The 25411-nt window shown below is 31.9% G+C and overlaps 1 protein-coding gene across 4 annotated transcripts; it reads left to right on the top strand.

The window, feature by feature from the left end:
• Positions 1-1145: 1145 nt before the first annotated feature.
• LOC148620916 (pantothenate kinase 3-like) lies at positions 1146-24235 on the top strand. Of its 4 annotated transcripts, XM_088574796.1 has the most exons (8): positions 1154-1389; positions 4922-4955; positions 10090-10442; positions 11221-11471; positions 13839-14015; positions 15953-16076; positions 16683-16808; positions 18972-24235. In XM_088574796.1, the coding sequence occupies exons 1-8, from the start codon at positions 1375-1377 to the stop codon at positions 19035-19037; spliced, it is 1146 nt and encodes a 381-aa protein (XP_088430922.1). In that variant the 5' UTR covers positions 1154-1374; the 3' UTR covers positions 19038-24235. The 4 variants fall into 4 exon arrangements, with proteins under 4 accessions (XP_088430921.1, XP_088430920.1, XP_088430919.1 ...); XM_088574795.1 differs by lacking the exon at positions 4922-4955 and having other exon boundaries at positions 1146-1389; positions 22237-24235; XM_088574794.1 differs by lacking the exon at positions 4922-4955 and having other exon boundaries at positions 1146-1389; positions 19326-24235.
• The last annotated feature ends 1176 nt before the right edge of the window (positions 24236-25411 follow it).

The raw sequence follows: 25411 nt of genomic DNA, 5'->3' as shown, positions 1-25411 counted from the left end.
AAACTTCTGGAACAGGGTTGTGTTGCTACAAGACTGAAGTCATCCCTATAGAAGTTTTATGTTATGGTCGTCATCATGAAATCGTGGATCGCAATGGTGTATCCATCTGCGCCATGAAAACTGAATTGTTCAACGTGTCATGGTTTTCCTTTCCTCTTTCGTCTACCCGGGACTTGACTTATTATGAGCAACTCGGCGGGTGCATCTAGAAAAGCAGAGGACGCTTACCCTACTGGCGCACCTGGTCCATGATCCAAGTTTATAGTGGAGTCATAGTTGCTCATTTGCTTTTGTTAATTTGTATATTTGATTTTAACAAATTTCATGTTCTTTGTACGTCTGTTTTCCATGTCTGGCCTTTTTCCCTGGATAACATTCTTCTTATTACCGTTATAACCGTAGTTCCCTTCACTACTCTTTCAAGCAAAAGTTGAGATGTTAAAGAATTCTTACAATAAAAAAATCAAGTCTTCAATTCCAAAACTTGATACTTTGGAAAAGTCTTATCAAAATCAAGCAGAATCAGACACAGCTCTTGAGATTCAAGATATTGGTAAGGAAATTGAATTGTCAGCATATAAGTCGGACCAATTTGATTTAATAACTGTAAATGCTTTAGGTCCTGATGGTTATGTTGATGTGTGAACTTGATTTTACCAGAGATCATGCATGTGACAATGAAATAAAATGTTTAATGGTGGTAAAATATGTTTTAATTTGACTGGTGTAATGCTCTGCTTAACTAAAAATTTGGATCCCTCTTGAAATCCATGTGCAAAAAATGACCCCCCCTCTTTGAAGTTATATAAAAAACTGAACCCCCCTTTCCACTTACAGAAAAAAAATGACCCCCTGGATACATGTACTTGCTTTGTTTAAATTTTCAATTAAATGTCTACGGTTTGAATATTATTTGTAAATTATTATATAAAGGATGCCGAATCTAGAGGTTTAACCTAAAAAAAACAAAGCTGTTATGCACGTGGCTAATTACAATATTCGTTGTGTTTCGGCTAAATTTACATCCAATGAAATGAACATCTCGTTAGCGAGAACACAGCGTTACTTTATATATTTATCGGGCATTTTTAAAGAACCCAAAGCTTTTCCGAGAGGAAATAATCGCCATTTTCTTGCGGCATATTTCTCTGTTTCCTTCCCCTTTCCCTATGATACCCCCGGGCACATTTTTTCTACCAAAAGTTAAACTCAATTTGTCACGTAAAAGGATGTCCTTATAAAGATTTTTTGTATGAAAATTATTGTTATACGGGAACAAGATGACAGATAAGCAATTGACTGTCGATGTGAATGGGCATGACAGCCCCGACTTTCTTGAAAATGGCATTGATGACGATCTACTAAGTCCGAAGGATGCACCTAAACCTTGTAAGTACAAGTTCTGTACAACTAATGCGGGGAAGGCATTTGCCTTAAGTGCGAGCGAGGAATGGTTTATGTTCCCTTTTAAATGAAATGGATTTCATGTTTTGACTACATTTCAAAGCTTTAATACATGTAGGTAGAGATGTAATGTCATGCTTTGACGAAAGTTTCTGAAGTGGTCAAAAAAGAAATTGGATGAATTTCTGCACTGATAAGAGCCGGTTACTTAATATTTACTTTCAAGGGCCATCATTTATTCACTTATTTATCAAATATGTCGGGGGGCAATGCCTTAGTATTTGGGCTTTTTCTATGAGGGAGTTATTTGGACTTCAAAATATTTTAGTTGAGAAGGAAACGATTCACTGTAGCAAAATTGTGGTAGTTTTTGGGATTATTTGGTTCACTGTAGGTCATGGCCACTTTTACAAATGGCGTTTTTGCAATGCTATTTTTAAACGAACTTGTTAATGGAAGTGTTATGGCTAAAATTATTTTAACTACTCAGGGTCAGATAACATCACATCAAATCAAAATAACATCACATTACCATTATGCCCTTCGGGGAACACTGTATTTTTAGCTCACCTGGTTCAGCATGATGAGATCGGTCTGTGGTCAAATTTTAGTTTGAATCTGTTAAGCCATGTTAGAGTTATTGCCCTTTTTCAATGTATTTTGACATGTTAATTCTTTCAAAAATCTTCTTCTCTGACACTACATTTGTACTCGTCCAATGGGTACCAAACTTGGTATGCGTAGAACTGTTGTGGAAATTTATTATCCCTCATAAAACATGGCTGTTGTTACTAAAAATAGAACATAGGAGTCATACAGTAGTTTTTTGCATATCTTCAAAACTGTTAGGTTTATCCAAATTTTGACGTGGGTAAAAGTGTTCAGCATTATGAGATCTGTCTGTGGTCAAATTTTTGTTTTAATCTGTTAAGGTCTCACTAACCACTTCTAACGTTTCCATTACTTTACATGTTAAAAAAGTAATTTTCAAAGTCTCACTGTGAATTCCCAGGACAAATGACATCTTAAAGTTGCATACCGTTGCGAAGCTTGGAAAATAAGGCTTCCAAAATCATTATGCTAATGGTACGATGATAGTAGAAATTCTTCACAAAATTTACTTGAATAAATAATACTGAAAATCCACATTTTTACCTGTTCTGCTAACTGACAGCATGGAGGCAAATTACTCACACATGTAAACAATATTCATACAATTTTGTAGTTAATTACATATATGATTTTAAAGTACACATTCTCAGCTTCATTTTGACTACTTTTAATCATAATACACACAAATAATGCACTTACAATGCATATGTCTAGGTTCAGTGTGTTTTTGGTACTACATAGTGGGGTGGCCATTTGACCCGGAAGTGGTTAGTGAGACCTAAGCCATGTTGGAGTTATCACCCTTTTTTCAACGTTTTTAGATATTTTTAGTGTTATTCTTTCAAAAATTTTCTCCTCTGACATTAATTTGTACTCAGCCAATTGGAACCAAACTTGGTATGAATGTTTCTTTGGGTATCCTGCATAGAATTGAAGTAGGGATTTTTTATCCATCAAAAAGCATGGCTGCCATTACTAAAAATAGAACAAAAAGTCAGACAGTAGTTTTTCACATATTTTATCTCCAAAACAGTTACATGTAGATTCAGCCAAATTCTTTCAGTAACTGAAATGATGATCAAAGTTGTCAGATGACTTCTTGTAGGAGTTGATGCCCTTGAAATGTGAAAAAAGTCTTCTTGAGACAAAATTGTTGGACAACTTCTTTTTAAATTGATTGCACTTGAAATGCAAAATTTAACCAGGTGAGCAATTCAGCCTGGAAGCCTCTTGTTAAATTTTATAGTGCATTTCACATTATGTGACAATAATGATAAAATGTTTTTTTAAATTTCAAGAAGTTAAATGTACATGTATACATTTGTATATGTAAAAGAAATTACTTGTAAAAAGTTGTATTTTGCTGTGCATTTTTTTGGTGTTTGTACTTGTTTGTTCTTTCAAAGTTTTTTGGTTTTTGTGCCTGGACTTTCAAGTTTTTTTTACATTACTTACACCAGTTAGTTACATTTTAATCAGACTGGGGTTCTGAATATTGGAAACATACAGATTTTTGAATCCATACATCTTTTTGTAAATTTGTACTAGTACATGTACACTGTAGGTGTCACAAATATAAAGTGGCATGATAAATCACTTTATGATGCCATCATTGAGAAAATACAAGTCAGAGGTAGAGCTTTACACATGACATGTATTGCATGTTTTCGGATTTCAATATGTATTAACTTTTGACCCTTATATTCGGGAAGACTGGTTTTTCATTGACTTCGGTTTTCAAATGGAAAAAAAGTTTTCTTATTTGTTTTTGCTCATCTACTAAAATGTACATGTTCATGTTATTATCATGTTTTTGTGTACTGTATGTTCAATTTTAATGTGTATATTTATACTCTAAATATAAGAATGGGGATTACATGATAAAATTGACAATGTTATGACTTATTAATTAGAGGTCTCCAGTATAAAATTCAGTCAGGTTGCTATTCATACATGTAAAAAAATCCACCAGTTTAAGAAGTGGTTTTATTATAAAATTCAGTCAGGCTGTGATTCATGCCAGATTAATTAGTGGTCTTTATATAATATATTCAGGTTGCGATTCATGTACATTAATTAAGTAGTGGTCTGTAAATTCAGACTGGTTGTGATTCTTTCATGTCAAAAACCCACAAAATTAAGGTAGCAACCATTTGATTTCTAGGGGAAGGGTGGGGGCTGGGGGTTAAGATCAAAGTTTGTGTTCTTTTTTTTTCTGGAGAATTTCTGACCTGACTTATAATTATTTACTCTTGCCTGTCCTATATCTTTTCAAATCAGAGAAGACAGACCTATGCTGAAATTTTCAAAATGATTTGTTGCCTGACATAGGAGTTCTGGCCCCTGAACTTGGTGTCCATTATCATCATATGTTAACAATTACCAAAAACTACTGAGTGGAATTATATGAAACTTTGCACAGATATGCCTTATGGTATTTTGCACAAAAGTTTTGTTTAGATTTTTGATCCGTCCAAAAACATGCAGATCATTACTAAAAATAGAACATAGGGGTCAGACAATATACATATTTTCACATATACATGTATCCCCAAAACTGTTAGGTTTAGCCTAAATTATGACACAAAGTTAAAGTGTTCAGCATGATTAGATCTATCTGTGGTTTAATTTATGTTTCAATCTTTTAAGCCATGTTGGAGTTATTGCCCTTTTTCAATGTTTTTTTGCTCTTTTTAATGTTTATTCTTTCAAAAACCTTCTCCTCTTACTCTACTCAACCAATTGGAACCAAACCTGGTATGAATATTTCTTGGGGTATTCTGCATAGAACTTGTGTGGGGATTTTCGATCCATCAAAAAACATGTTGGCTGTTACAAAAAAAAAATTAACATACACTGTAGGGGTCAGACATTAAATTTTCGCATATATCTCCAAAACTGTTAGTTTCAGGGTCAATACTATTCCAAGTCCCATACTGGTGAGTATTTGATAAGTCACATGCCTATTTAAGGAAAATTAGTTGGCAATTACTTTAAATTTATGTGAAACTCATCATTAGGACTTGAATATCAAACATTTATTGTGTCTCTGTAACTATCTGAATGAAATCAAGGAAAATGTTAATAGTTCCAAGAGCAATAATTTTGGCAAGAAACACTTAAAATTTAGAGCTCATCATAATAACCTCAGAAAAGAAAACAAAAAATGTCTCAAAATAGGCAAGTGTTAAGACAAATATGTGTATAATTGATTTATCATACTAACAGACAACTAGACAGGTGAAATCTAAAGTCACTTGTTCCCTTATTACTTTGCTAGTTACATAGGAAGTTATAAAAACTGATATTTTGCTACAATTCATTTCACAGGGAATAAACTCTGATTTAGATTTTGATAGCAAGATATTCAACTTTGAATGTACTTTTTTTTGTGAAAATTTGTAAATTCTTCCCGGGATTTGTGCTATAAGATTGCTTTTAGTACAGGAAATATATAAATGGCAAACCAATAGTAATCGATAATCAGTTGGTTGACCCTAACTGATTATGATAAATAATTGGTTGCCACTTTCAACTAATTGCACACTAACTTTTAATTACTTAGTTATTAGGGCATGGTTTACAGGTGAGGCAATTCTTTAAGAGCCTCTTGTTTTTCTACCACTTGCGTCCTGTCTTTTTATTTTATGCACTTGTTCATCCTGTTTTCTTATATTGAATTTGATCTTAGTACCCCAATATAAATCAAATGGTTGTGAGTCATGCATGTCAAACCCTACCAAAGTAAGTAGTGGTTCTTATTATATGATTGATTGATTGTTGGGGTTTAACCCCGAGCAGCAATATTTCAGCTATATTCAGACGATGGACATGAAATGGATGATAAAATGAACATGAAATGATGATGGAATGAAAAAAAGGGATGGGACACAAGGATAATAGGGACGAAAAAATTTTGATTGCCACTAGGAAAAGGGAGGGATGGGTAAGTTCGGGCAATTTAGTCCCTGTGGCGGAACGCATAGGTTCCTATTCCTATCAAAAACCACAGCAGGGTTCTTTAACATGCGAGGAATGTGGCATCTTTCCCAACACAGTGCACCACTATGGTTTGAGGTCAGGTTATCAGTATTACAGCCTGACAACCCCAGCATGTAAAACGCCAGGGGTTCCCCACTCACCACCTGAGGCACACATCCCAGTTGCTCTGTGGGCAGAGGACCTAGCCCCCGGCTAGGTTTCTGAGCACTATTTAATCGCCTTTTACGACACCTTAGCACTGCTGCAGGCCTATCCTTTTAACACGCGGGCCTGCACAGGGCGGTTCTTATTATAAAATTCAGTCAGCTTGTGATTCACATATATGTCAAGAACCCTCGTACAAAATTTAATAGCAGCCTTCATTATAAAAAATACTTAGGTTGTGAATCATGCATGTCAAAACCTCACCACATTAAGTAGCAATTCAGTCAGGTTGTGATTCATATATGTCAAAAGCCCAACACATTAAGTAGCAATTCAGTCAGGTTGTAATTCATGCATGTTAAAAACCCACCTTATTAAATAGCAATTTAGTCAGGTTGTGATTCATATATGTCAAAAGCCCAACACATTACCGGAAAGTAGCAATTCAGTCAGATTGTGAATCATGCATGTTTAAAACCCACCACATTAAATAGCAATTCAGTCAGGTTGTGAATCATGCATGTCAAAAACCCTGGCACCAAATTAAATAGCAGTCTTTATTATAAAAATACTTAGATAGTGAATCATGCATGTCAAACCCTGGCACCAAATTAAATAGCAGTCTTCATTATAAAAAAAATACTTAAGTTGTGAATCATCCATGTCTAAAACCCACCTCATTAAATAGCAATTCAGTCACGATGTGAATCATGTATGTCAAAAAAACCCTGGCACCAAATTAATAGTAGTCTTCATTATAAAAATACTCAGGTTGTGAATCATGCATGTCAAAAACCCTGGCACCAAATTAAATTGCAGTCTTCATTATAAAAATACTCAGGTTGTGAATCAGGCATGTCAAAAACCTTGGCACCAAATTAAATAGCTGTCTTCATTATAAAAAAATACTTAGGTCATGTATCATGCATGTCTAAAACCCACCTCAAGTAGCAATTCAGTCAGGTTGTGATTCATGCATGTCAAAAACCCGACTCCTTAAATAGCAATTCAGTCAGGTTGTGAATCATATATGTCAAAAACCCACCACATTAAGTAGGAATTCAGTCAGGTTGTAATTCTTGCATTTCAAAAACCTACCACTTTAAGTAGCGATTCAGTCAGGTTGTGAATCATGCATGTCAAAAACCCACCTCCTTAAATAGCATTTCAGTCAGGTTGTGAATCATATATGTCAAAAACCCACCACATTAAGTAGGGAATTAGTGAGGTTGTGATTCATATATGTCAAAAACCCACCACATTAAGTAGGGATTCAGTCAGATTGTGAATCATGCATGTCAAAAACCCACCACATTAAGTAGCGATTCAGTCATGTTGTGATTCATATATATCAAAAGCCCACCACATTAAGTAGCAATTCAGTCATGTTGGGATTCATATATGTCAAAACCCACCACATTAAGTAGTAATTCAGTCAGGTTGTGAATCATATATGTCAAAAACCCACCACATTAAGTAGTAATTCAGTCTGGATGTGAATCATGCATGTCAAAAACCCCTCTCATTAAGTAGCGATTCAGTCAGGTTGTGATTCATATATGCCAAAAAACCATCAAATTCACTTTAATTCAGAAACAGTTACATCTTAGTAAGTACAACACCTGAATGACAATTTGGTCACATTGTCATTCAGGTGTTGTACTTAAAAAAGATGTAGATTGTGTGTGATAATGACATTTTGCGAGAGTTATTGTTCATGATTTGGTTGATTTAAGTGGAAGATGGATGGATGGTTTTCTCTAAACTACTGATCTGTACATAGAAAGGACTATAATAGTTTATATTGTTTATGTAAAAGTATGGCTTATACAGATAGAAAATGCATTGTTTGATCAGTGGGTTTTCTGTACCATGAATCTCCTGTACAATTGACAGCATCTGAGCATTATATGTGTTGGTACATAAATATTTTAAAGATATTATGGCACATGTACATATGTACATGATAACAAATGTGCATCTGTCTTAACATGTTGAACCTAATTTTGAAACCACAGTCATGATCTATTGACTTTGAAATTTCAAATTTTCTGTCAATGTTTTATGTTAAGTTTTTAATCTGAATCACATATGTTAGATCAGTCATATTTGGTATGCAGTCTCATTAGCATCATAATAAGACAATTCCTTATCCATTTCATTCATATGTCCCCACATCCACGGTCTATTGACTTCGAAATTTCAAATTTCATGTTCAGATTTTTATGTGCCAGTACAGAAGAAGACATACTGTAACTGATCACTGACATAGTGGTACACCACTCTGAGAGTCAGGTAGCAAATAACATTATAGTACAGAAGGAGATATATCAACACAGATCATTAACATATTGTAAAACCACTCTGAGAGTGGTAGCCAATAACATTACTGTACAGAAGGAGACATACCATGACTGATCACCAACATATTGTAACACCAGTCTGAGAGTGGTAGCCAGTAACATTACTGTACAGAAGGAGACATACCGTGACTGATCACCAACATGTTGCAACACCACTCTGAGAGTGGTAGCTAAAAACATTACTGTACAGGAGACATACCATGACTGATCACCAACATGTTGTAACACCACTCTGAGAGTGGTAGCCAATAACATTACTGTACAGAAGGAGACATACCGTGACTGATCACCAACATGTTGTAACACCACCCTGAGAGTGGTAGCCAATAACATTACTGTACAGAAGGAGACATACCGTGACTGATTACCAACATGTTGTAACACCACTCTGAGAGTTGTAGCCAATAACATTACAGTACAGAAGGAGACATACCATGACTGATCACCAACATATTGTAACACCACTCTGAGAGTGGTAGCCAATAACAGTATTACTTCTTAACACTTTTGGAAGTTGTTTGGCTCAACCTTCCATCAAAGCAACAACCAAAAATTGGGAACTTCTCTTGTGATAAAAAGATTATGGGTTACCACTCCATTATTTCAGTGATAACAGTTATGGTATGTCTCAGTAAGCTAATATTATGATATCCCCCATTAATAAAATTTGGGAGGTATAAAGGAGTCACCATGTCAATCCGTCCAACTTCTTCTCTATTAAATTGTTAGTCTACCCTCATGGAAAAAATACATGGTCAGATACTATTTCTTTCTGTGCTGTATGTTTCAGATTAGGACAGTTTAATATGAAAAACTTGTGATACATTTTGTAGGTCAATCATGTATGGTATGCGGTGACATTTGCATTACTTTTTTTTATTCACAATTCTGTGTGCGTTCTATGTAAATGGCCCTGCAGTAAAGGTTAACTGACATTGAAATTAGTAACTATGTCATCATCAATCAAATTTTGAATCACAGCATCCATGTGCAACAGGCAAGACATACATGTATCTCTTCAATAACAGTATACTTATTCTATATGTATTTTACCTTTAAGTTTTTTCATTTACTTTTGTTACTTTGTATTTATTGTTTTAGTTACCGTATGTTCTTTGTTGTGTTTTTCTGTTTTCCATGTCATGGTCTTTGTCCCTGGATTACATTCTTTTGATATCCACTACAATCTTGGTTCCCTTTATTACTCTTTATACAGATATCATATGTAGACTTAAACATATGTTAAACATATCCTGCATGATTAATGTACTGCAATAGTCAAATGTTGCACTCTATTGATTTATATGATTCTCATATGTGGCACTATTGGTTGCGCATTCAATATAAAATGTAGCAACAGTTGAACTTTCTCCTCATAAAATTATGATTGTAATAAATTAATTAAACATATTTTTTTTTATGAAAGATTAGGTAAACAATTGGCAAACAAATATAAATTTTTCCATAGTGATGAGTATACCTAGTCTAGAAAACTTTTCAGCTTAATTTCCTACCATAAATTAACATTTTATTCCTCAGTTTAACGTTTTTCTCCATTTTACAGCAATGCCATGGTTTGGAATGGATATTGGAGGAACATTAACTAAACTTATTTATTTTGAGCCTGATGATATTTCTGAATTAGAGCAACAAGCTGAGAAGGAAACGCTCAAGACAATTCATAAATATCTGGTTGGCAATGTTGCCTATGGCAACACAGGCATTAGGGACACTCATCTTGAGATGCAAAACCAACAAATTGGTGGAAAAAGTGGGACATTCCACTTTATACGCTTCCCTACAAATGAAATGAATGGTTTTATAAAATTAGCAAAATCCAAAAACTTTTCAAAATTAGCATGTGCAATATGTGCAACAGGAGGAGGAGCTTATAAATTCGAATCTGAATTTAAAGAGGTATGCTTGATTTATAGATGGTATCATTGCCTAAGTGAATATTATGTAAGTGTTCCCAGCTTATTGTAAACAAGAAAAGATACTGTGAAAGTACTATTATTCATGGGGTACCAATTTTCATGGTTTTCATGGGTAGGCCAAACCACAAAATTTATTTCCCAATGAAAAGGAGATTACCTTTGATGAGTATACTGGAAACTTGAAAAGCATGATTTCAAGAATCCACAAACTTGTGTTTCTTGCCTAGTTTACAAAAAATTGGTATTCACGAATTACTTTCACAGTAGCCGACATATTTTCTCGTATTGTTCATTCGAGATCTGAATTAGATATATTTGATTGTGTGATTACTGCATTTTATTTATATAATTGGTTCAACAAGTAAGCTAATATTATGATATCCCCCATTAACAAAATTTGGGAGGTATAAAGGAGTCACCATGTCAATCCGTCCAACTTCTCTATTAAATTGTTAGTCTACCCTCATGGAAAAAATACATGGTCAGATACTTGTTGCTGAAGTGCCTTTTTCCCCGTTTTTTTTTTTTTTTTTTTTTTCACAAAAAAATGAACAAATAGAATTAAAGAACTTTAGAAGATATATATTGTCTTATTTAAAAAATTTGAGGCATCTTTCATGGATTTGATAATTGCAAATTGTTTTTACTGACCATGCATTCGCAGAGCAAATCAATGTTAAAGACAAAAAATCTGCAATAAGAATTACAATTTCAGTTCTTACTAAGAACTGAAGTATACATTTCTAATTCTATTTCAGAAAATTAATCTTACTCTACATAAATTTGACGAACTAGACTGTTTGATAAAGGGGATTCATTACATCGATCGTCACTATGATATGGAGTGTTACTACTGGCGGAATGCCGACTGTGACAATCTAGATGTGGCGGAGAAAGTCCCTTTTGACTTTCACAACCCTTACCCTTACATTGTAGTAAACATAGGATCTGGTGTTAGTATGTTGTCTGTTCGAGGACCATTTGAATTCAAGAGAGTATGGGGAACAAGGTAGGCCTTGCTTCTATATGCGGCCTGTTTAATAATTGCTTGTTGCTGTCTATTTGCATAAGTAAAATATTCTTGGAGCATTTTAGCAATGCACATTTTAGTACAACGTTTATCTTCTCGAACATACTATTTCCATTTTTCATTGTTTTAATTTCTTCGTTTTGGAGTTATAGCCCTTTGAACACTGAGAATAGGGAAAGTGCAATAATATTCAATTTAATAATAAAAAACCTATACATATATAAAACATAATGGACTACATATATTAAACCAAAATCATCGAGTGTGTTTAAAGTTCTTTATTCCCCAGTATACAACACCTACACATCAACTAGATGTCAACTATACAATTATCTGCAAAAAACAAATAAATATCATAAATAATATTGCCAGAAATAAATTCACACAAGTTGGTCAAGATAAATAATGCAATTGTCTTCAATCTTCATGAAATTTCATTACAAAGTTTGTTTAATGATTATGTTACGATTCAATTATTAAATTATGTCTCTGCATAACTCCTACACAATAAATGGTAAACTGAAGGTAAATTACCAGTAGAATCTTACAAAATTATAATCTCTCGTGACATAAATGATGTGAGTCCGAAATATTACTTTCAAAAGAGTATAACTTCATCCATACAATATAAAGCAGACAACATCATGTCATGGAAGCAGACGACAAAAAAAAAAAAAACATACAGACATTTGCCCCATAATAATGTTGTAAAGCCTATATAAATTGGATACATCCTTATTTTTATTTTTATAAGAACATGGTATTGTAAACAAATATTGACAAATTATAACAGTGTATAAGATAAGACAACAATTTGTAAAAATAACAAATAAGGAAACTATTTCCTAAACAATAAGGTTATTTTTATGATCATTGACATTGTCCTACTAGTAGTTATGTTTCATTACTAACGTAAAAAATTTGGGGTCATATATTAGTATGGCATTGTCGTCATCGTAGACCCTAGGTTTTCATGTGATAACTATAGTTGTTGTTGATCAATTGTTATGAACTTTTGATGTGATTTTACTAACTAGTCGTGGAAAGTTTCTTTTTAATTAGGAGCTTGTGGCTCCTACTGTTTTAGAAAAAAATGACCAAAAAGGGTAAAAAGAGGTGTTTTATTAAAAAGCATGTAGAATGTTTAACTCATGATTATGATTGTTTCTTTTTTATTGTGTCCCTTATTTAATTTAATTCTGGTAGATAAATGTTTCAAGCAGATTTGATGCATTTGGACCATTTTTTTAGTTAAAAAATCTCAAAGGGCCACCCCCCCCCCAAAAAAAAAAATCGACTTTTTTTATTTTTATTCTGATTTCATTTTTTTTTATTCCATATGAAAATCCCTGCCTTCATTTTTAAATCAGATTTCATATATCTTATGATTTTCAAGTTATAAGGAGTCAAATGTGCTACACCCTAAAAAATTGACTTTTTTTATATTTTGTCTCATTTTAAAAATTTTTATTTGAATTTCAAATTTTGTACAATATAGTGTCCAAACCAGTTGTTGTATCCATAATAAATTGTAACTCCCTATGCTCAAGTGTGTCAAAAACTAATATTATGTTCACACTTGCCCCCACTGTTCAGGGTTTGACCACTGTAGTTGTATCATGCTGCTCTGCAAAGCTTTATACCCTGCCATATGAAATCATGAGGTATTATGAGAAAAATTGTGTGTTTGTCCCTTCATCAGATTGTTTCATGATGATTACTTGAGAACAGATAGATTTTTTTTAACTTTTCACAGTTTTTAAGTACCATAAAATACAGGTTAAGTTCAATTTGCAACAAAATCGAAAATGTAGTTTTAGAGTTTGGCCATTTTGAACATTTTGCCATCCCCGTTTTCACCATGATGTGGCAGGGTATCACATTAACGCCCTATTTTTAATACTGTCTTTTTCCAATATTTAAATAGCACTCCAGCTAAGAATCATGCAAAATGTGATTCATTGGTAAAAAGCATACATATTTTTATTTTTGATATTTTGTATAAACTGCCAAAGTAAACAGAAATTAATATTCAGTTTTTCATATACCCATGTATAAATTATATAGAATGCACTGTAGATTTCAAAATTAAGGGAGAAAACTCTGTAAATGACACTCAAATACAATAGAATCTATTAGATTTTCAATGTCGATTATCTCCTAAGAGCAGGCGGATTTGAATGAATAATTACACATTTCATAGTATAGACCAATAAAACAACTTAATTACAAAAATGAAAATATATAGCCTTTTTTTGGGGTGTATCTCATTTTTCAGATTTTGCATGATTCTTACAAAGATAGCTACTTAATACTCTATAATGTTGTTTTTCATTGTTTTATTAGTTTAGGTGGTGGAACATTCCTAGGTTTATGTTGTTTATTGACTGGGTGTAGTACATTTGAAGAAGCCATAGAGTTAGCAGCTGCAGGTGATTCACATAAAGTTGATAAACTAGTAAAAGATATATATGGTGGTGATTATGGTAGATTTAATTTAAAAGGCAATAATGTAGCTAGCAGGTAAATAACTAGGTCAGCTTATGGTAGTTGATGCATGCCTTAAGATTAAGTATCTTTCTGTCTAAGAATCTAGCAAAATGTGTATAAGGTATGGCTCATGTAGAAACAAATAACACAAAGATTTTATTACATTATCTTGGTATTAATACCTTATAATCATCAGAAGTAACTATCAGAAGAAGAGGGTTGCAGGGTGGGAGGAAATTTGGACTATTATTTCCTTATTTGAGCAGTATTGAATATAAAAACAACAAAATTGAGAAAAATAATGTGCCACCCATTCAATCTTCATGGTTAAGGAGTAGTTTGAGGCCCGAGGCTTGTCAAAATGGAGGTGGGCCTGTAAAATTAACTACTACAGGCCAACAGTCACCATAAAAAATGTATTTTGGGCTTGTGAACTGAGAAGTTAGTTTTGCAGACTGCCCATTGTTTGATTCTTAAACGGAATTGTATTTAAAAAAACTTGAAACTAGAAATAATTATCATTTCAGTCATGTATTAAACAACTAGGTCACTGACTTATTGACCTACATTTTTATTTCTACATTCCTTCCTGAATTTTCTAGAGAAGCATTAATTACACTAATATGTTGCTTATTATTATGCTTAACCTGTAATAGGCTTTTAATTTATGTTTACAAATACTTAATAGACTTTCTGACTTATGCTTTTTTATAGCTTACAAATGATGATATATCATATTTTATTCACAAAAAATTGTAATTTTTTGTTTTAGTTTGATAGATTTTTTGGAGGGTTAATGTATCTTAATTCATAGTGTTAATTTGAAGGAGAAGTATTCATTTCTAAGTTGATATAAATGACAATTTAATTCACTTTTTACTTACCATAACATTTACAGAAGCACATAGGGAAGCTCATCTTTCAAATTTTTACTAAGTTTTTACTGTGGTAATTAATAATGCAGTGATGAATGAAAATTGTTTTGAAAAATAAATTTGTTTATTTTTGTTTTGTAAACAACTTTCAAAAGAGCATATAAAATACATTTTTTTCTACATTTTTATTGTGAAAGAAAGAAAGTAATTACTCTATTTTAAACATTTTATTTACTGGTCATTGTGATATCCTTCATATTTTGAGAGACACATACAAAATTAAATGTACATTTAAAGAACTGAAATAAGGCCATTCAAAGTGTATTTAAATAATCATTAGAGAAAGAGAGTGTACTGCATTGACTTATGAGAAACTTCATTTCTCCATACTTGTGAATTATAAGTATTTGAACAAGAAGAACAATATTAATGCACAAACCATTTTATTAGCAAGGTTTCTTCTTAAACAAAATAATTCCAAATTTCAGCCAAAAAAATACTCAGTCATAGACAGAAAAAAAACAGCTTAATATTTCCCCCATTTCAAATAAAAACTGATTAAATTCTGGCATGCACAAAAATATTTTTCTCATTCCACAAAAAATCTCAAGATGAAAATGGTCTGTGCCTGATGTCTTTACTTAAGCTTTATGATTTCAAATAACTGGAAAAAAAGTCAGTATAAAGCTCTGTCATGCCGGTAGTTTATAATCTTACTTCATGCCAAGGTTTAAAAAAATCTTTAAGGGCTGAATATACTGCCATATGTGGTAATTTTTTGACAAATACTTTATATGGTGTAAGTCAAATAGCCAGGGGCAACATGAGGTGAGTTAACCCATTTCATCAATTATTTCATTTCTAATAGAACAAATAACTTCACATTTACAGAGAAAGAACGTGTGGGTTATTTGGTTTGACAAACATTTGTGAGTCCTGCCTGAAATTCATTAATGGTAGTTTTTTTTATCATATTTAGATGCACAGGTTTTGTTGGGTAGTGTTTTATTTCTGTAATATTTACTGATATGTGTGAATCAACATGTCATACTATTGTCATTCTTGCTTGTTAAAAATTCCATCATTTCATTACAGTTTTGGCCAAATGAATATACCAGAAAAACGAGACCAAGCATCAAAGAGTGATCTAGCAAGGTCTACATTAGTAACTATAACTAATAATATTGGTTCTATAGCTAGGATGGTTGCTACCACTGAGGTAATTCATATACAATATCATCAGTTTTTATATGACTGAGAAAAATTTTGGGCCATTCAATGTTTTGGTGCTCTGATGGCCAGCATCGATGTCTTTAGTCGTTTGACTTCTAAGCCATTGCATGGATCTCTGTCTGATTGTAGCCCAAGGTTCCAAACCGCTGAAGTGATGCTTGGATTGATTTGGGAGTTTGACTTTTAACTGTTAAGGACTTATGGGCCAAATACAAACATTTTTCTGGTTTCAACGACTATGTTTTGATTAGACCTTCAGACTTACCTGTAAATATGTTTGTTTGTTAAATAATTCTGATAATCATTGATTCTCCTTTTTGATCTCATTTACAGCCTTCACAGGAGTTTATTAAATGCTGTAAGGTATTATTTAGGTTTATAATAACTTGCATTTTCTCCCTTTTAGCTGAACTTACCGTGAACTTCATGAAAAAGCCATTTGGTGTGTAATTTATTTTACCTGACTAAAACAGTTTCAGTGTACATATAATTTTAAATGTGTTATGAATTTGTATTATAAATCTTAAGCAAATACCTTTTACTTGATGTGTTTGCTTGATATCAAGATAAAATAATTATTTCTTCATTTCAGAAAATAGATAAAGTAGTATTTGTTGGGAACTTTCTTCGAGTCAATACTATATCAATGAAGTTACTAGCTTATGCCATGGAGTATTGGTCAAATGGTGCTTTAAAGGCCCTGTTCCTAGAACATGAGGTAAATTTCCATGATATTCCTAAAATATTCATCAAAACAATCAGTTTTTTAAGGGATGACTGTTATATTTTAATGGTCTGTGAAGAAATAACCTCAATCACGTGGTGCACACTAAATAACCTGCGTAGCACCACGGCATTGAGGTTATTTCAAATATACTGAAAAAAATATAACAGTCATTCCTTATAATTTAAGTACCAAAATTCACCGAGTAAATCATTTAAAAAGTTTGATGACATCACAGGCATTACAAAATTTGGTCTTCAAGATGATAATTGAAATTTTTTATCCAATCACAAACTGTGTTACTTCTGAAATTAAATTTTTTTCACAATGATAATAAGAATAGATGTAGTGAAACACAACAATTAAACCAATTATAACTATAATACAAAAAACAGTTAATACTTTCAAAAGTCTTCAACACATTGAAAAATACAAAAACAAGTTATTATACTTATTACTCCATCAGATGGAAGAGTAATCCAAGGAACCAAGGTTATAGCGGTAATCAAAAGAATGTAATCCAGGGACAAAGACCAGACCTGGAAAACAGACATACACAACAAAGAACATAAAGTAACTAAAATCATACATACAAAGTAATAAAAGTAAATGAGCAACTCGGACTCCACTAAAAACTGGGAGCTTGGACCAGGTGCACTGGTAGGGTAAGCGTCCTCTGCTTTATAGAAACACCCGCCGAGTTGCTCATAAAAAGTCAAGTGCGGGGTAAACAAACGAGGAAAGGAAAACTATGACCCGTTGAATAAATCAGTTTTCATGGTGCTGGTGGATACACCATAACAATCCATGAGTTCATGATGACGACCATAAAACTTCTGAAGTGATGACTTCAATCTTGTAGCAACATAACCCTGTTCTTGAAGCCTTTTTGTTAGAGTTCTAGCCCGATACAAAAAGTCTGCATAGTTTCGGCAAGCTCCGGCATAACGTATGAGTTGTGATATGATCACTCCATACGCAGGAGCCGAAGGGATGTTGCCACAGATGGAAGGAAAGTTGACAATTCTGAATGAAAAGTCGTCACGTTTGTCGTAAAGTTTGGGATGTAATATAACCACATGGAGATGTGCATACTGTCAGGAATTAATGTTTGAACAAAATTGTAGAAATGATAGCTGTTGGAACTTAGGCATTTTTTATTATAAATTGGTCTGATGTGTTGTCCGTAACTCCTCTTGAGCGAATTGCAGGATTGTAATGAAACTCAATGGCGTGCTAGATTATAATATGGAGATATGCATAATTTGTCAAGAATTAGTCATATTCTGATATTGTGTTGTTAACAAAAATAGTACTGATTGCTGTTTGGAGTTGAGTGTTTTAAAAATGGTAGCAAATTGTTTGTCAAAAGTGCATAGTATTTCCATTATAAAAATTGTGTCCAATATGAATTGTATATCCACATTGTTCCCCAAATGTACAGGGTTAGTCCTGTTAGGGGCAATGTCTAGTTAAGATTTGTTAAACTTCTTTATTACTTGGAGTAGTCATGCTAATCAGTACAATATTGTTAGTCCTGTTAGGGGCAATGTCTAGTTAAGATTTGTTAAACTTCTTTATTACTTGGAGTAGTCATGCCAATCAGTACAATATTACTATATTGCTAGATTATAATATGGAGATATGCATAATTTGTCAAGAATTAGTCATATTCTGATATTGTGTTGTTAACAAAAAATAGTACTGATTGCTGTTTGGAGTTGAGTGTTTTAAAAATGGTAGCAAATTGTTTGTCAAAAGTGCATAGTATTTCCATTATAAAAATTGTGTCCAATATGAATTGTATATCCACATTGTTCCCCAAATGTACAGGGTTAGTCCTGTTAGGGGCAATGTCTAGTTAAGATTTGTTAAACTTCTTTATTACTTGGAGTAGTCATGCTAATCAGTACAATATTACTATAGACATCACATATATGTGTTAGTCTTTTAACATCACATCATACATGTGTTAGTCTGTTAACATCACATCATACATGTGTTAGTCTGTTAACATCACATCATACATGTGTTAGTCTGTTAACATCAAATACATGTGTTAGTCTGTTAACACCATATACATGTGTTAGTCTGTTAACATCACATACATGTGTTAGTATGATAGTTTGTTGGTTTTGGATTTTGTTTTCTTTCCAGGGTTATTTTGGTGCTATGGGTTGTATAATGGAATATGTCTCTATGAACCATAGTAGTTATAATTAGTTCGACTGTGATATGAACTGTGGGATGATATATCATCACGTGGGACTTCCTGTTAAGGCATTTTTATCCTTCTTTGTTTTGTATGAGTTTCCCTTGGTTTTAATCTTAAGATGCCATGAAGAATGCATTACAAGAAAAGTTATATATTCAGAATCACTTAAAATGCTATTGCTTTTTTTCTAACATCTTAATTTAAAGGGTTTTCTCTACTGAAAGTAATTTTTTTTTCATTTTCATTAGAAAAAAAAGTATTAAAAATGTTTTTTTTTTCATTTTTTCAAATTTTAGTTTTTCATAGGAAGGAGCTGAATGTTTTCACTTGACTGAATACTTTTCACATGACAGCTAATAGTGGCTACAAAATAGTTACCAATTTACTGAAAAAATTCTGTGATAGACCATATAATTTATCATCATTGAAAAGTTCTATGTCATATTGCCTATGTATTTGCCATGGCAACTGAGGCAATTTTGAAATACTAGTCACTTTATTTGTATAACCCTTTACTTTTAGAATAAGGTTATAATTTTTTTTTAAATTTAATGAATTTTAATTGATTTTTTGTCAGTTTTATTCATTTATTCAAGCATTTTTTTTTTAAATGTTTAGCAGAGATAGTTCTTTGTTTTAAAAGAGCAAAAGGGTCCAATGTAAACAACTTTAGTTTATAATCAACTTGCATTGTTTTATTGATATATTTAATCAGAGGGACTTGTTACTAAAATTTCGTATATGCTTTTTTTTAAAGGTTTCTATAAGATCTGACAATAACAATATCCCAGAGTCTTTGCAATACTTATCTATATATATCTATATATCTATATATCTTATTATAACTATTTTGCTAGCAGAAATCCAAATAATTTCCTTATTCTTATCAAATATTCATTTGTATATCATGACATCTATTCTGATGTAATATGTAACAGAGTGTTGTATTAAATTCTTATGAACTTATAAGGTCTTAGCTTTTATATGTTCAGTAATTTTTGTCTTTCATTTACATTGACTATAGGTAAATAGACTATAGATACTACATTGTGATTAGCTGGAATGTACCAATAAGTTTTTGAAAGATATCTTGTTTTGTTGTGTGGTAACATAAAGTGGTAAATAACTTTCATGCCACAATAGCCTTGAATTTTGGCTCTATCATATTGCTACTTTGTTGTGATAGATGTGAAAATATTATAAGGTATAAAACATTTGTTATATATTTTAGAGGTTGTGTTTTCAAGAACATTGCTCACTAGAATTCATTGGAAAGTGTAAAGTTGATATAAATGTATACATAACATTGGTATCAAAACAATCATCAAAGTTTAAAGTTATATACTGCAACAGTTCTTTTTTACCAATCAAAATACGAATTTGACAGTTAATGTATTGATGATGTTGTGAAACCTCTGTTAACCAAATTCTTTTGGACTTTGAAATGTGTACGAGTCAGACAGGTGTTGGTTTAGATACCAAGTTTCAAAATTAAATTTAACTAATGTAAAGGAACTGTCTGTTTTAGACAAGTTTTAGATTATTTAGGTTTTGGTTTTGACAGGTTTTAGATTATTTAGGGTTTGGTTTAGACAGGATTCACAGTACTTGGTCACTGAGGGTATGTAACACTTCAGCTCTCTTTACTTTCCTTGAGCTACCTGTTTAACTTAGTATCACTATTTGAGGAACCATTGGGTAAGATTAGTAATTAAAGCATCATATGAATTTAAACTTGATTCAAAATTATTAGGATTGCAGTATAAAAAATGGTAGTCTATTCATTAGAAATTAAAAAAAAACAGCAAATAAAGTCGGCACAAATTAGTCAAAAACACTCAGCAAAGTCAGGCATTTTACCCTCAAATTAGGCCCCACCCATATGTTTTCAAAAATCTTACAAAAAACATACTGCGATCAAAAATTCATCCTTTAAAAGTCCTAGAAAAAACATAATAAACGTTTGTTTTGTATTGAATAAATTCATTACTCCTAAGCATATCTTTTTCATGTTGGTCATTATAATATTAAAAAAATGCAACAAAGGTGTTTTATTGAAACACAGGAAAAAACCTACATTCAATTTTCCTGTTTATAAATGATGTTAATTTTCACAATTTTTCGCCTGACTTTTTCACATAAATACATACAAAATTTTTTGTTTTCAGAATTTATATTAATATGGAAAACATTTAATTACTATATTATTTGCGACAACGTATTTTTCTTAATTATTTCATTTATCCTAAGCATAACAAAAATATATATATTTTCATATCAGATTTAAACATGATTTCCTATGTTTTAAAACTCGTGAAAAGTGGCATTTTTCCTGTGTAGAGCTTTTCTATATTGCAAACAAATATTTTTTTTAACTTATGTTTAGGAAAAATTACCTCCCTGACTTCAATCACAGCATCTCCACTGTGAGAACAGACTTGACCAGTATGACATAGTTTCTCTCCTAGTGCAACCCAGATTTAACATAATACAAGGGTTTAATGGTTGCTTCTAAACTAGCAGATCGGTGCAACTGGTCCATGCTCCCAGTTGTTAATGAGATTCGAGTTGGTCATTTAATCTGTAGTTCCTGTGTGCATTCGTTAATTTGTTTTGTGGTATTTTTGTCTGTTTCCCTTAACATTTGTTCCTTGATTTTGAATATCCTTCCTTGTTATGATCATGATTCCCTTGCTTTTACTATCAAATGTTTGTGTTGATCAGTATTTTTGATTGATATCTTTTGATGTTCTTGCCTTTACTCTTGGTTCTTGTGTTCATTCCATTAGTCATTTATTTTATGAAGATATTGTTTTACATTTTATTTCCAAATATTAATGTTGTGTTGTGTTCATTTATTTGTTTAGTTTTCTGTGTGGGTATTTAGAGGCTAACACCATGCACTTTGAATGACTAACAATATGAACTAGCTTTTTTTAGTTCTGTAATAATTTTATAAGAACGATACACCAACTGTAATAAGTCTAACTTATTTTTAAAGAAGATTTTTTGGGGTAACATTGTTGATATAAATGTGTTGGCATTATTCATAATGGATTTGTAGTATACATATTCGTGTATTTATTTAAAGAAATATGTTCAAGTTAGAGTATGAAATGATAAAAACATAAAATTGTTTGAATGTTTATAACAAGTTAATTACATTATTTTATTCTCAGCTTTTTTAAATTCTCATTTAATCTTCAGGATGTTCGCTGATCTATTTAAGAATAACAGATTTCAAAGTGTTGTGACCTTTCATGCTAGAACAAAAGAAAAAGAAAAAAATGGATGACTCTGCTCGTTTTTGAGACATAAGCATTCAAAATTTGGCGGCGGAAAAGGATTTCTTTAGATTTTGTCTTAGTAGCTTTTATTAAAACAACTGAAGATATAACTTCCTAACTGATATTTTAAGGTGTATTTAATGAAATTATGAAAAGAAAAGTGGGGGTCACTGGGAAAAGAAAAATGAATGCTTTGAAATGGATAAAACAATGAAAGTCCAAAAATCTGACAAAAATGAACATGACCAACAGACATCCTTATATGCTCAATTGTACTATGAACGACTCAATGAAAACTGATTTTCTTTTTCCCTGAAAGCTTCTGTCTCAAAAGTATATGTGATCATTTGTATTTGGTCTTTATTATACCCCCACCACACAAATTATATGAATACTCCCCGTCAATCCTTCTGTCCACCCTAGACGGTTTCCAGTTGATAATTTTAGAAGATTATGAAAATTCTTTTTTAACATTTGTATTGTTATTCAGTATCATAAAATACAGGTTAGTTTGAAGTTAAGTTTTATTGGATTATTTTCATAATAGTAAAGGTCATTTTAAATTCTTTTTACCCAAAAGTTTTTTTTTTTTTGGCAACATGGTGGGTTATCATTAATGTCCCATTAGATGCCTTATTTTTAAAAAAAAAATATAGTAAGCCATTTAAAGTTAATATATTCGTTCTCATGTCATTTTTCATTAAAAAAATTGCACAAAATATTGAGATAAGAATCAATTGAGAAATTCTATTTTATTTTAGTCGTAGATAAACTAGGCCACATTTTCTTACTTTTTTTTAAATGTACTTTTTAAACGTTCTTCGTGATTTACTATTATGATAGCTTTATAGTTTTAAGTTAAACATACTTGTTCATTACTTCACAATGATTTTATTGATTGAATTCCTCGCTGTAATTCTTTTTGCAAATGAAATATTTAGAATCATATATGTTTAGGCCAAATTGAAAGGATATGTTTTACCTATAACATACTTACATGTAACAGTCTATAAAGATCAGGAGATGATTCATGGACGTCAAAAACCCACTGAATTCACTTTTATTTCTTACATAGAATCAATTACAGACCACATAATCAGTCATAGTTTTTCATTTGGGTGTTGCGCTTTTTACGATAAAACTTATATAGATTGTACATGAAATTAGCACTTTGTAAGAGTTATCGTTCTTGATTATGTTCCATTTGGTTGATTTTAGTGGGAGGTAAATGTATGATTTTCTCAAAAATACAGATCTGAATATAGAAAAGACAACCGTTAAGTAAAATATTGCATACATAGCTTGAAAAAAATCATCGTTCTGTGGGTTTTCTTCACCATGAATCACTTTAATATGGACAGTGTCTGAATTTTGTATGGCCTGGTACGTAAATACATTAACAATATTAATAAGAATTTCTTTTATAAAAATGTTTTACCCCATGAAAGTGGTAGTGTGTGTTAACGTGAATTGTAAAAGATTCTGTAGAATCTACATTATAGAGTTGCTCATCTTGTGTGTAATGTTTGAGTTAGATACAATGTAATTTTTATTTGGTGTTTGTCAATTATAGAATTACCATGTTGAATGAGTCCTAAATAGGTTGGGAAAATACCTTTAGAGAGGTTGCTTACTGATTTTTAATGAGGAGTAGAATGTAATTATGGTTTCATGTATTTTATAAAATATTTGGAATGTATTGTTTTTCTCTCAAATCACAATGTTAAATTTTCAATATGTCCCTCTTTCTTCCCTTTTGTTTTCATGCAATGAAATTTATAGTATCAGTATGGGTTTAGCAGGGTTTCTGTCTTTGATAAGATAGTCTACTTATATTTATACATTTTGTAATATGTTTGATAATTTATTGTATATTTTATGGATATTTGATTTAAAAGATAAAAAAATCAAATTAGTAACTGCTTATTTATATTATCCATAACTGTCACACATGTGAAGAAAGAGATTGATTAACTCCAATTTAATGTTGCCTTTAGAATGCTGAAAAACATTGAAACATTGTAAAAGTGGCTTTATATGAATTCAACAGTTTCCATCATTTTTTGTAAAACTTGTTACAGAGCGTTTGCACAGACCAAATGCTGTTAAGTTTTGTGATTGGTACTAGTGATTATTTGCAAGAAGGCAAAACAGGCTACGTCATCCTAAGAGCACACCCTACTCAACCATATCTGTCAAGCCTAAGAAGGGGAGACCACGATACAAGCCATCATATAAAAGCAATATACCAAATATCTAAGCATTCTTTCTAAGCAAAGGGTCATAGTTTTCCTTTCCTCGTTTGTTTACCCCGGACTTGACTTTTTATGAGCAACTCGGCGGGTGTTTCTAGAAAAGCAGAGGACGCTTACCCTACCGGTGCACCTGGTCCATGCTTCCAGTTTTTAGTGAAGTCCGAGTTGCTCATTTACTTTTGTTACTTTGTATGTATGATTTTAGTTACTTTATGTTCTTTGTTGTGAATGTCTGTTTTCCATGTCTTTTCTTTGTCCCTGGATTACATTCTTTTGATTACCGCTATAACATTGGTTCCCTTGATTACTCCTTCCAACAGATGCTAAGAAATTTGTTCCATCAATTAAAGTTAAACGGATTGGAGGGAGGACAATGTGATAACCCTCACTCATAATAAACCTAAGAAAACGTATATTACACTCTAGAGTCATCTTAAACTCAAAATAGACAATTTTTATCCTAATAAAGACATTTTTTTGTTTTTAAATTTAACTCTTTATCTCTTAGATTTGCAATAGTTGGAAAAAAAAACACGCATGAGCAACGCTATGAAACTGAACAAATTTAGAAAGAAATATCCACTTATATGGAATGATTATTTTAAGAGCAGTTCGGGCCTTAAATTTGTCTTAATGTCCTGCAGTAAATGATGTATTTAATTGTTTATTCTATAGACATTAAGTACACTAATTATACTGGAGTCGGTATTTATGTGAAAGGGGCCACGAATTTGTGTTTTAAAGTAGAGGTTTAATTTAATTCGATTTTAAAAGTTAAATTTATAGGCTGAGAGTGTAAACGTAAGAGTTATATTGTTATTCCGACAATATTCCTCAATG

This window comes from Perna viridis, chromosome 3, assembly GCF_037379345.1.
Source record: "Perna viridis isolate PV_CMFRI_1.1 ecotype Kerala chromosome 3, ASM3737934v1, whole genome shotgun sequence".
In the NCBI taxonomy this organism is placed as follows: Eukaryota; Metazoa; Mollusca; class Bivalvia; order Mytilida; family Mytilidae; genus Perna; species Perna viridis.
The sequence above is the reverse complement of the archived record's forward strand: the minus strand, read 5'-3'. Positions and strand labels throughout refer to the sequence as shown.

Excerpts from the sequence above, each read along its gene's own strand:
- LOC148620916 (XM_088574793.1), top strand. The coding sequence starts at position 1,281 with ATGACAGATAAGCAATTGACTGTCGATGTGAATGGGCATGACAGCCCC. Across the intron at positions 14,016-15,952 it reads GGCAATAATGTAGCTAGCAG|TTTTGGCCAAATGAATATAC; the intron begins GTAAATAACTAG and ends ATTTCATTACAG. Across the intron at positions 16,809-18,971 it reads CCCTGTTCCTAGAACATGAG|GGTTATTTTGGTGCTATGGG; the intron begins GTAAATTTCCAT and ends TTTTCTTTCCAG.